This window comes from Acomys russatus, chromosome 3 (assembly GCF_903995435.1).
Source record: "Acomys russatus chromosome 3, mAcoRus1.1, whole genome shotgun sequence".
In the NCBI taxonomy this organism is placed as follows: domain Eukaryota; kingdom Metazoa; phylum Chordata; class Mammalia; order Rodentia; family Muridae; genus Acomys; species Acomys russatus.
This window is the reverse complement of record NC_067139.1, coordinates 60,981,229-60,994,238: the sequence shown is the minus strand read 5'-3', so window position 1 is coordinate 60,994,238 and position 13,010 is coordinate 60,981,229. Positions and strand designations below refer to the sequence as shown.

General features: G+C 38.6%; 1 protein-coding gene across 3 annotated transcripts in view; it reads right to left on the bottom strand.

The window, feature by feature from the left end:
* The window catches only part of Parg (poly(ADP-ribose) glycohydrolase), a 104,152-nt gene that overhangs the window by 33,264 nt on the left and 57,878 nt on the right, over window positions 1-13,010 (bottom strand). For all 3 annotated transcript variants that reach the window (XM_051141768.1, XM_051141761.1, XM_051141766.1), the window contains exons 11-13: window positions 10,773-10,833; window positions 7,240-7,315; window positions 2,596-2,743 (exon numbers count right to left, since the gene is read on the bottom strand). In XM_051141768.1, coding sequence (XP_050997725.1) covers window positions 2,596-2,743; window positions 7,240-7,315; window positions 10,773-10,833 — 285 coding nt within the window. The remainder of the gene's footprint in view (window positions 1-2,595; window positions 2,744-7,239; window positions 7,316-10,772; window positions 10,834-13,010) is intronic.

Below are 13,010 nucleotides of genomic sequence, written 5' to 3'. Positions count from 1 at the left end.
AGTTTCTTCAAAGTCCCATTTTCTGAGAACGGTCATTAGACCTTTTTCCTGAGGAGATCTCATGCAGAAGGCTGTTTTGACTTCACAAACCTGGAGCTTGCCCAGTGTGAAAAGCTCAGTCTTCAAGAGCTAGATGAAGACAGCACAGGTCCCTACTTACCAAGGACACTACAGAGGGCAAAAAATAGACTAACCAAAACGTCCAAGGAAAGCTGATAGCAACGTGTCAACAAGGAGCTTAGGGAAGCTCTAGCACATTCCTGGGAAAGCAGAAGTCCATGTGATACAAATGCCCAGGAAAACCTGAGAAAGCCTTTAGCTTTCCCCACTGCCCAATCTTGAAGCTTTCTGGAAGCAAAACACTTAGGCTGCGCAGTGTCGTCAGCACCCTGGTGGAAGGCTGATGGTGTCAGCAGGCACACATAGAGCACTGCAACAAAGCAAAACCTTACTGATTCCAGTCACTTAGGAAACCTGCACAACCATTCCTTACCCACTAATAAACCCAACAGAAACCTCAGTGATGACACTCACACAGAGTATAGACACCACAGAATTTGTGTAGAGAAGAAATGAAGTCAACAATACAAGCTAGTAACAGTAATTCTGATAGGGGAATCTAATCTATACTATTTAAAATGTTCAGAGCTCATCATCAACTACAACACAGACACATATAAAGAATAAGATAGGATGCCCCACTTCAAGGAATAAAGTAGTCAATAGTAAATCAGTCAGTTATTTTAAATCTGTTGGAAGAACTGAAAACAAAACAAAGCCTATGTCTTAGCCCTAAAGGAAAGTGTTAGACTGATAATCCTCACCTGGCTATCTTAGGGCCACGAGATGGGTCAATGGGTAAGGGCACCTGCCATCAGCCTGACAACTTGAGTTTGATCTCCACAACCCACAGAGTGGAAGAGGAAAAGTGACTCCTGGAAGATGTCCTCTGATGTCCAACTACCGTGGCATGTACACATGCATGCATGCAGGCATGCACAAACACAACACATAAGTAAAACTATAATGAAAATAAAACAATGAAACCTTCTTTAATATACAGACAAATTATGGGTCAGATTCTAGAATTTTAAAGTACAATAAGGAAATGAAAAATCCACTGGAAGAAATTAAGAGTAGATTACAGCAGGTAAATGAATCAGTGAACCGACGAAAAATTAATTGAGTCTGAGGAAAAGAAATAACGAAAAAAATGAACCAAGATCCAGAGATTAGCACAACATCAAATGTACCAACATGTACACTACTTGGAAAAGAAAGAAAGGGGGCAGAAAGAATATTTTCAGACATAAGGGCCCAAGAGCTGGGGTTCGGCTCAGATGACAAAGAACTTGCTAGAAAGAAATTGAGTCTGATCCCCAGCACCCAAGTAGAAATGGAGGTATGGTGGCACATGCCTGCAATCCCAGAGCTGAGAAGGCACAGCCAAGTGGGTCTCGGAGGCTTACAGGCAGGCAGTACAGCCTAATGAGAGATCCCAGTGTTGGAAAGACATAAACACTGTTCCTGACGACAGTATCCGAAGTTGTCCTCCAGCCTCCACAGGCATATGAGCACACATGCAATTGTACCCTCTTACAGCTATACGTGCACATACACAAACACACACATACAAACATTAAATCAAAGATGCAGTGGCCACAAACTTAATAAACTTGATGACAAAAATAAATCTAAGCATTCCAGAAGCTCCAATGAATTTCAAGTAAAGTAAAATCAAAGAGATCCATACCCAGAGAAATTGTCAAAAGACAAAGACTGAGCAAAACAAAGTGAAAAATTAGATACTCTCCTAAAGGTTGCCTGCAAATTATCAGAGGTCAAGAGTGTGACACTTGACTTTATCATGCACCTCTTTGCATGGAATTTAGTTTTATACACATCTGATATAAGTCATAGGAGACTTTTTTTATAATAATAATCCAAATTCTCACATTCCAGGAACTTCAGTTTCCTATACTAATCTCAAAGCAACCACAAAAAACACAATTCAGTTCTCTAGGCTTAAAAAAGGTTATCTGTAACTGATGGAATGTTTTGGCTTCCTGTAGGCATGTTCTTCTAGTTACTCACATGAAAGGTGTCACTTAGATACGCCAATAAAAAAGTGGCGGGGGGAGGGAAATAAAAAGTATTACTACTCAAGATATTTTAAAGAAAATAAGATAACAACAATAAAAAAAGAATCCAAGCATAAATAATAAATTTAAACTATCGGGAATAGGGCCAGCAAGACGGCTCAATGAATAAAGAGAAGTGTTTGTCATCAAGTCTGATAACCTGAATTCAATCCCTGGAGCCCATATGGTAGGAGGAGAGAACCAACACTCCCAAGTTGTCCTCTGATCTCCTCATGATCTGTGGCATACAAGCCAATGCCCTCCCCAATAAAAATAAATGCAATAAAAATAAAATACTGGGTCTAACGGTCACAGAAGAGAAACGCCTTGAATGGGCAGCTTTTAATCTTTGAGGCAGGGATTCAAGATGAGGATCCTATGCAGACACAGACAGACAGATAGACAGACAGACAGACAGACACACACACACACACAGACACACACACACACTAACCTGTGATAATAAGACATTCATTGTGATCCAGCACCTCAGTAAAGAGCCGTGAAACGATCAACTCAGGATTGATTAAAAAGCGGATTTCTTCCTGGACAAGTCCTGCACCAGTCACACCACCTCCGACAAAACGGTTTGCAAAATCCACCTATTGGAAAAAAAATGCAGTGTCTCAATAGTGTCTAAATCACCTACAGCCATGACAGAGAAACACATACACTACAGGACCAAGTCTTTCTCTTTCCTGTGAAAAGCAGTGTCCAGATCTTCCTAAGCAGTGACTACAGTTAGGACAGCTAACACCTCTGCATATTTCTGTAGGTCCCAAAACTTCCTAAGGAACCTGGAAAATGGAACTTTTAGATAAAACAAAAACCTTGTCTGTGACCCTGGGGTCATAAATCAAAATTAGTCTTGCTCTGAGGCTTCAACACCATTTGCCTACATCTACTATTCAACCCCCTTTTGTCTATTTCAAGTGACTTTCAACAATTAAATCTTTATATTTAGCGCTTATTTTTCCTCAAAAACAGATTTTTATTTTTTATTTTTTCAAAAAAAGGTTTTTTGAGATAGGGTTTTCTTCGTGTAGCCCTGACTGTCCTAGCTGGCCTCTGACTCAGAGATCCACCTGCTTCTGCCTCCTAAGTGATGGGATTAAAAGTGTGTGCCACCATGGTCCAGCAAGAGATAAAATTATTGTTCCAAATTAAATCCCATGCCAAGTTACATGAATACTACCAACTATTTTTTAAAAATATATTCAATGAAGGGGGAAGTAAAATCAAGCAAAATCAAGCATAAGAACAAAGATTTAACTGCATTAATATTTGTAATTCAATCTGTATGTCTACGTTGGCATGTTTGTTCCTCTTTCACGATGTAGGCAAGTGATTCCCTACAGAAGATTCATGATCCTCAAAGGAGTGCAAATCAACCTGCCACATTACTTCAGCTCTAGAGTGGTTATTTAGATCATTAACTAGATTGTTTGGATTATTCTAAAGAGTTAGATCACACAACACAAATGTAGACAACTTAAATATATATAATCAGACACATAAGTAAAACAATTTATCATGGGCTGGAAAGATGGCTCAGTGGTTAAGAGTGGTTAAGTGACTGTTCTTCCAGCGGTCCTGAGTTCAATTTCCAGCAACCATATGGTGGCTCATGCCCATCTATAATGGGATCTGATGTCTTCTTTAGTCATGCAGGCATACATGCAAATAGAGCACTCATATACATAAATTATATAAGTTAATAAACCTTTAAAAAAAACAGTTTATCATGAATTGTAAGAAAAATTTCAACTATTTTATGAGGCCTCAAAACTGTTCATATTTTTCTAAAGCAACAGAATGAAAATACCAAGCCAGTTTTATATAAGAGTAAAGCAGGAATGCAAATCTTACATTCAGTAAAAAATATGAAAAGTCAAAAATTAATAAAGGGATATATATATATATATATATGATCTTAGGAAATCCTGACAAATTATTAAAATGAATATATAGAAAACCACATATTTGGCTTTGTGCTCTAGAGTACTAAAATTGATAATAAAATTCCAGAATAGTTATTTATCTTATATAGAAAGAAAAAGATTTTGGTGACACTAGCTAGTATTGACTAATTACATATATACATGAGTTTTCTGGAACTAGGTGATGTGTCTTAACAAACTTTTACTAAGCATTATGCTGGGGACCTATGGGATACATAAGAAGTTATGTAGGTGCTAGGACTGGAGTTGTAGCTCCCAGTGAAACAGGACTTGTCTGGCATGTGCAAGGATCTGGGTTTGATGCCCATTGCCACAAAAATCTATCTGAAAGTATGTGGTCCCTGGCCTCCAAGGATTTGCCATCTGGATGTGGTTTAAGCACAGAGATTATGTATCATTGCTAATGAAGCTCTGAGTATGTGCGCTGTGCCTTCTCAATGGTGGAATGAAGTTCCATGTGAGCACAAGGAGGACAGTGCAGCTCTACGGAAGGAAGCAGCACTCAGCCCCGAGTCGGCCTGCAGACAGAGGGGAGAGGGGCACAGTGTGAGCAGCTGCTGGGGAGCACTGCACACAGCTCTCCCGTCATCCCTGCGATGTGGAGGACACCACACAAGGGGTTACAGATGATGATACGGCGGTCTGGGGTATACAGAAGTTTTTACTCAAATTTTGAGATTTTGGGAAGGATTTGTTTAGCAACTTAGATCAGTGTTTTATTTAGATAACTCAAGGCACAGTTTTAGTTTCAAAAATAAACTGAAAGGATGTAAACTTAATAGCAAAGAGCTTAACCAGATAATTACTGAGTAACTGCTAGGGCATCAAATAGGGCCATGGTAGAGTACAGCAAAGAAACAAAACCTAGCAATTTCAGATGAATTGGACAGCATTTGAGAAATGAAAAACTAATCAACTACATGTCTGTCATTGTAGGGTATCCGTGAATATAAACGGAATATAAACGGAATTTGAGATCAACATAACTTGATTTTTACTGGAATCAGGTACATAACGGAATAAAGATATGATCTATTAAACTTATGCATTGCTTGGTAATAATTATGGAAACATACCATGTGCTATTATTGTTCACTCTTTTGACAAAAAGACCAAAGACAGTCATTACTTGAAAGGTGGACACAGAAATACTGTTAAAGCAGGAGCTTAAAAAAGAAAAGAAAACAAAACAAAAACTCCTAAAGTATCTAGCACTTACAAACGTTCCTAATAAGCGTCTCTCTGTAACAGGTGAGAAACCTGCTCCAGCACACGAACACAAAAGCACATGAGTGTTTCTTAATGTTCAGCCAGTCATTTCCTAAGTCTCTTACTTTAAAGGTACTTGTTCAGATTACTCAGTTTCTGCATTGTGCCTTGATGAAAAGAGAGAAATGATAACACTCCTACAGAGGTTTTGTTGTTGCCATTCTACATAATGTAATTTATATGCTGCATAACAAGCTTTTGGAGCACTGCAATACAATATCCCCTGGTCTCCTGGGGAGCTGTAGCTGGGGTAGAAAGAGCAATTAATAGTGCTAGGAGCCTTTCTAGTACTCTTTTCACCTTCCAGGGCTCCACATTTCATCTTTAATATTTTGCAGGCAAGTGGGGAGAATCTCAACCCTGATTGTTGGTAAATGATTCCTTGTTGAATTGTTCTATAATGAGAGGTCAGCCTTCCTGTGGTGATAACTAGCATTGCCATTGCTTAGGCTTTAGGTACATTATGCCTCTTCCATTTTATCCAAGACTTAATGTAGGAAAGCACCGCATAAAGGAAACACAGCAGAAAGTGATACTCATTTGGAACAATTTTTAAGGACACTGAAAAATTATTTAGAAGAAAAATTTTATGATTAAAATGTTTCAACTACATAGAATGGGGGTGGGTGGGGGTGGGTGTGCATGTGCACGCACATGTGGTATTTGCTTGAGACAGGGTCCTGCTATAGCTTAGGCAGATCTTGAACACGCTATGTTTTGAACTTGCAGCAATCCTCCTAAATACTGGCATTATAGGCATTAGTCACCACATGAATATGAAAAAGTGATGTAAAACAAAACTTAAATGGATAATGTAGAGCATGCCTATAATCCTGGAACTCAGAAGGCAAAGGCAGGAGGCTCACAGGGTTAAGAGCACCTTGGATTACAGAGCAAGTCCAATATTAGTCTGAGCAACACAGTAAGAGCCTGTCATACAAAACTCAAAATAAACAGAAAACAGAGTGTGCTTCTTTTCAGATGTTACGTATAAATATGCCTACATGAAGGATTGTTCTAGAAAGAATATGATTCTTTAGCTATTTTGGAACATATGTCCTTGACTCCATTAAACTTCTGTCTTGGACTCTCAAGTGTTAGGATTACAGGACTAGCTTCTTAGTCACTTCTGTCAGGGTTTGGAAAAAAGTGATGATAGTAACAACTTCCCAGCAAAGGTTAAGGAGCAGATGGGACTGCCTGGTTTTCAACAGGGCAAAGACAGTACAAATAGCTACATCGTGTGCTTTGAAAAAACTCTATATGGGAAAGAAATCTGTTTTATCAATCAGTTTTAGATGTCTGCCTCCCACACCCATATAAGGCTTTTGGTGGCATAAAAATACCTCTAACTAGTCATGATTTAGGACAAACACAAGCCCTTAAACAAAAAGAACAAAATTGCCTGCTGACAGGTTGTCAAGACTATACCCTGGGAACGTCATCTTTTGTCACTCCACAATCAATGTCCGAACCAAGAGGACTGATGTTGTCCAGATCTTGGAATTTCCTGTCAAAAGCTTTTATATGAGGCACATGAGCACACATGGGCAAATAGCAGCTGTCAAAGTGATCTGTTTTTTTCCATACCTTTTGCATTAAATCAATTTGAGACAAACAGGTTTTCAAATTTCCTTTACTGGCAAGAATGTGGCCAGAGGAGTCTTTTTTTGTTTTGTTTTTGTTTTTCAAGACAGGGTTTCTCTGTGTAGCCTTGGCTGTCCTAGACTCGCTTTGTAGACCAGGCTGGCCTCAAACTCACAGCGATCCACCTGCCTCTGCCTCCTGAGTGCTGGGATTAAAGGCGTGCGCCACCACACCTGGCGCAAGTAGTCTTAAATGCACACGTTATTCTGATGTTCACCTACCTGTAGCATGCCTCGGCCATTGCCTTCTATGGTACCCTCGTAAGTGACATGTAATCGCGTCAGGGGCTTCTCACATCTACAATGTAGAAGGTATTTTCTTAGAAAAGTAATTCACAACATATAACTCTGAAAATATAAGTGACTATGAACAAACAAAGGAAACAACCCAGAATCTAAAGCCAGAAATAAATGTTAACACTCCTGGTATTGATACTTCATTTTTTCTCACTAAAATATGCATATTTGCATTAAAATGGGACAGAATATTATTTCCCCTACAGGATATTAAGAGTTAAAAATTTGGGGCTGGAGAGATGGCTCAGTGGTTAAGAGCGCCGCCTGCTCTTCCAAAGGTCCTGAGTTTAATTCCCAGCAACCACATGGTGTGGCTCACAACCATCTATAATGTGATCTGATGCCCTCTTCTGGCCTGCAGGTGTACATGCAGGAAGAGTACTGTATACATAATAATAAATAAATCTTTTTTTTAAAAGTTTAAAATTTTCTCAATATACAAAAATGAAAGTATATGAAAATTCATTATTATGCTAGGGTTTGCAATCTACTACAGAAAATTTGACAATTACCTGCATGGTTCTTAGATGGGCCCTATTTTCACTAGGTTGATAACTAGTGCATAGAGAGGGGTGCCAGTGGAATTCTGAGCTATAGAATCTTTATATTAACACTCTTAACAGATAAACCTAGCATATGTAAGTAAGAACTCAGAAAGCACAATTATTTCCTGTTTCTTTCATAAGCTATAGTTACCGAGATATTGGCCTGTATTATATCAAGTTGATAATTTCATTGCATTAACAACATTTTAAGATGTTATTTTTTTCTTAGTAGATTCCAATTGTTCTTCCAACTGCTTATTGAATAAAAAAAAAAAAAACTTAAGCTATATTACATAACAGAGATGAGACCCAAGCTAACTTAAACAGTACTCTTATGTCCTTGGAGTAGGTAATGAATAAGCACGCGCACACACACACAGAATAACACACACCCGCACCCACAATTTAGAAATACTATTTATTGCTGAGATTTACTAATGTCCTAATTTTGAGCCCACAGATATTTGTGGCCAAACTCTAGACTAGATGACAGGTAAGTTTAACATAAGATTATTTCATACAACTTCTATTCTAAAAGCTTTATTTGGATTAACTCATTTAATTATCAGAATAACCTAAGTTTATAGACAGAAAAGAAAAATACAAAAAGCATTTAACTGATTTACTCAAGCTAGTAAGTAAAAAGCAATACAGATTTGAACCCAAGTAGCCTCTCATTAATTAAAACTCTTAGCAGTATATCATGCTTTTAGAAAGGATTATGTAATCTTCTGTAGAAAGTAGTAAATTTGGTTTTATAATAACACTTTATTGTATTTTTGTTTATTTATTTTGTGTGCCACAATAGTTGTGCACAGATCAGAGGACAACTTGTGGGCGTAGGTTCTGGGAATGGAACTCAATTGGATTTTTTTTTTTAAACTTCTCTTTCATGGTCCTAGTTTCCTAGTCATTTTATTCAAAGGGAAGCCTACCTATGAGGACACAATTGAAAAGACAAAGAGGCATGATCCAGAAACCTGTGAGCTGTCTCTCAGGAGTACTATGACTGGCAATGACAATGACGTGTACCAGTTCTCACTGTAATTAGGGAATGGCTACTCAGTTTGATAATTCCTTCCTAGTAGCTCTCCACTTTTGGTCTCTGCAAATACTCTGCACCTTGCTCCAAGAATCAAAGACATAGACTATGGTCCTCTGTGATTAACTAAGCCTGGGTAAAGTACCTGCTAATAATCAATGGGCTAACTGGAGCACGGCAGGATCAGATCAGGGAGGCACCCATCAATCCTATACTCTCAGCAGTACCACAGTTCTTATCTCTCCTTCATATGCATGCCCTCTGTAAATGCATGCCCTTTCCTGGTTCCATGCAGTCTGGGAGACTGATTTTAATCACACACCCCCAACTCATTCATGAAGCAGCTAAAACAAGACATCAATAAAGGAAAATTATGCTTAAAAGGTACCAAGTTAGGATCTGCCTCTCAGAGTTAAGGGGAGAACTGTTCTCATAGGGGCAAGTACTGTATTCCTTTCACAAAGCAGCCATGCCAGCGTCTACCACACGATGGTGTTGGGTGCCCTTTACACTGGTGCCAAGTTAGTGAGTACTGTGAAGTGCCTAGATAGACTGCTGCATGAGTAAAACACACTGTGTTCCTCGACTCCTGTATCTCAGAATAGTAGAAGAGAAAAGAAAAGCAATGCTCTCTACTTAGTAGGGACAGGGAGGTGTGCAGTTCTAGGCACCACATTTTAAGAGAATCAATGAATTCAAGGTATGTCAAAGGCAAGTTTATGATCCGAAACAAGTTAGTATAGACTTGTATTAATGTTAGAAGTAGAGGTCAAGAAAGCACCTTTTTTAAAAATGTACATTAGTATGAAGGTATCAGATTCCTTGGAACTGGAGTTAAAGACAGTTGTTAGCTGCCATGTGGGTGCTGGGACTTGAACCCGGGTCCTTCGGAAGAGCACAGAGTGCTCTTAACCACTGAGCCATCTCTCCAGGCCCAAAAGCACTTTTAAGGTATGAGAAAAGGTCAAGTGTTGAAGAACTTTACAAATCAGACTCATTCATTGTAGTGTCAAAAACAAAAAGAAAAACAAACAAACAAAACAACAACAAAAAAGAAGAGTGGGGGGCTGGAGAGATGGCTCAGCAGTTAAGAGCACTTGTCTGCTCATCCAAAGATCCTGAGTTCAATTCCCAGCAACAACATGGTGGTTCACAACCATCTATAATGAGATCTGGTGCCCGCTCCTGGCGTGCAGGTGTACATGCAGGTAGAACACTGTATACATAATAAATAAATAATTTTTTTAATTAAAAAAATCATTTCTATCATGCATTCAGCCTTCTGAAGTTTTCACCTCACTAATAAACATCTCTGGTGACCAAAGTATTACCTAAACAGACAGGTCCTTTCAAATTAACTACCATAAGAGATATTCTCCCTCATCACTAATTCTGAACAAAACTACAAACTATGAAAATAATTAAAAATGACAGGCATTTCTCCTTGCCTTTTGTTTTGGTTTTTTCAAGACAGGGTTTCTCTGTGTAGCCCTGGCTGTCCTGGATCTGCTTTGTAGACCAGGTTGGCCTCTAACACACAGAGATCAGCCTTTGCTTCCTGGGTGCTGGGATTACAGGTGTGTACCGACCACTAGACAAAGAGACATTCCTTAACATGAAATACATGCCTAAAATGTACATTTTATCATATCTTTCTCTGTCTTTAAAAAGCTGGCGCATTTTCTTTAGCCACTGGAGGTTTGCTCTAGATTAGAAGTGTCTTAATTGAGACTGCCTGTTATTCTGCTCAGAATTTCGAGATAAAACATATGAAATAAACTGCTGTGAGGAATCCATAAAAATCTCTCAATTGCCCACATAGATCAAATAGATCTTATAATTCTAAGGTTGATGATTATTTTTATTATTACCTTTCCCATTCTGGAAAATCCTCAAGACTCTGTCGTGTAAATGTCACCAGTCCAGTGGGTTCTACAGAAGTAACAAAAGAAAAAACACATACATACACACAAAGTATTAAATTTTAATTTACATATACTCAGCAAAAGAGTATGCTTAGCAACCCCTATAAACTAAGTAGAAGCAGGCGCAGCGGCGTGTGTCATGACCACAGCACTGGTGTAGAGGGTGGAAGCAGGAGGATCCAGAGTGCGTACTCGTTTTCAGATGATCCTCATGCTGTGACCTACTGAAGCTGCAGATGCTGAGTCCTTGGATACACAGGGTCCACTGTGCATCAAAATAACGATGAAAAACATTTAAGATTCAGAAACTAATTCCTGGTCATGTCCTTTAGACCACATTACTGGCTTAGATGCTAGGCAATAGCACTGCTCAGACAGATAGGTACTTTACCAGAAGGAGGAACTACTGTGTTCTAAGAATTTAGGGAAAAGATAATCTGTTTTTAAGAAAACAATAGACTTAAAAAAGAATCAAAATTACATATTAATAATATAGTCAATAATTTTGGAGAAAAAAAATTGGCTAGATTTACTAGTTTTGTTTTGTTTTCTAGTCATAAGCAAAAAATAAGTCAACTGGCCAGAAGTAATTTGTCTGCCTCAGACCCAAGAAGAACAAACTGAAAGGCTGATGCCAGGTTTGCTTTCTTCTGGGGAAAAAGGCTCTTAAGCGTAAGAAAGAGATGTCAGAAGCTATTAGCGGTTTTGGTGTTGAGTCCAGTGAAAGCTCAGCAGTAATTTCGTTCCTGTGGAATCTCTTTCATTCCTGTGGACAATTCTGTATTGTTTTGTACTTGCAGAACAACAGGAATATTACAGGGGGCAGTGATATTAGAACCAGGATTTTTTGTTAACACAGATCTTAAAATAGCCTTTAGATTATGTAAGATACATGCATAGCATACTTAAAACTCAGAAGAAACCAAGTAATGCACACACTGGAAAAGGAATGTACGTACATATGAAACCAGCGTCTAACTTATCATTCAACTACTTAGCAGAGAAATGAGATCATCAAACACAGTTCACACGTAAGAGAGACTAAGAGAAGCTGATAAATAAACACTGCAGGAAAAGCAAGGGAAGGAGAGACTACTTAACCAATAAGAGTCTTCTTCTTCTTCTTCTTTTTTTTTGAGACAGGGTTTCTCTGTGCAATAGTGTTGCCTGTCCTGGACTCACTCAGTAAACCTGGCTAGCCACAAACTCACAGAGATCTGCCTGCCTCTACCTCCCGAGTGCTGGGACTAAAGGCATGTGCCACCATGCCTAGTTAAGAATCTTTATTTCTAAACTATATAAAATAATTTAATTCAGAAGACTATTACATCGTATAGTCCTGAAGTCTTCATCACGAATATTAAGTGCATCATGTTTAACAAAACTGTGAAGTAGGTCCTGCAAGAATCATGTCTTATCCATTCTAAAACTATGTGTTGTTTTTTCTTTCATATATTAAGTTTCTGAAAGTAGCATACTATTTTACAGTGGAACTGCCGAGGCCTGGGTCTGGAATAAAGTAAAATTTCCCCCCAAAAGATTGGCATGTGCTTTTATATTCCACTTTAACTGGATTAAATCCTGTTGCAGGCCTTTCCAGCCCACATGGCACTTGTAATTTATGGTTCAAATTCTCAGAGATTCTCCCCTCCTCCATCCAGAGCCACGGTTGAGATGTGTAAGTCTCTACTGTGTCCTTTCTGCACAGCCAGGCTGGTTTCTCATTCATCCTTGACTAAGAGCACAGATGTGCCAGCTCTGTGTGTCAGCTCACCTATGACAGTCCCCCATTTCTGAGTGTCTTCTCCTTCTTAGAGATATACAATGTGATGAGACTTCCTCCATCGATGGTGTTGGAGCTTAATGCATCACGGTACTTTAAACCGACTTCAGAAGTCTCTGTGCAGTAGACTCCAGACTCTACTACAAGCCTTTCATTCCCCTACAGCCACTGGAGTCACATCAAGACCTAGAGTAATGCAACTGTATTTCTGCAAAGAAGTAAATTACTATGCACAGAGGGGAAGGGGCAGAAAGGAAGCAAATTTATTGATATAAATTTATAATTATTTATATATAATTTATTTCTTCAATCCAAATTCCAAGGCTTATGAGAGTTTATATATTTCTAGTTAAACAAACAAAAACTTTTAGATTTTTCCTAAAATTAAATGAAGTCTTAAA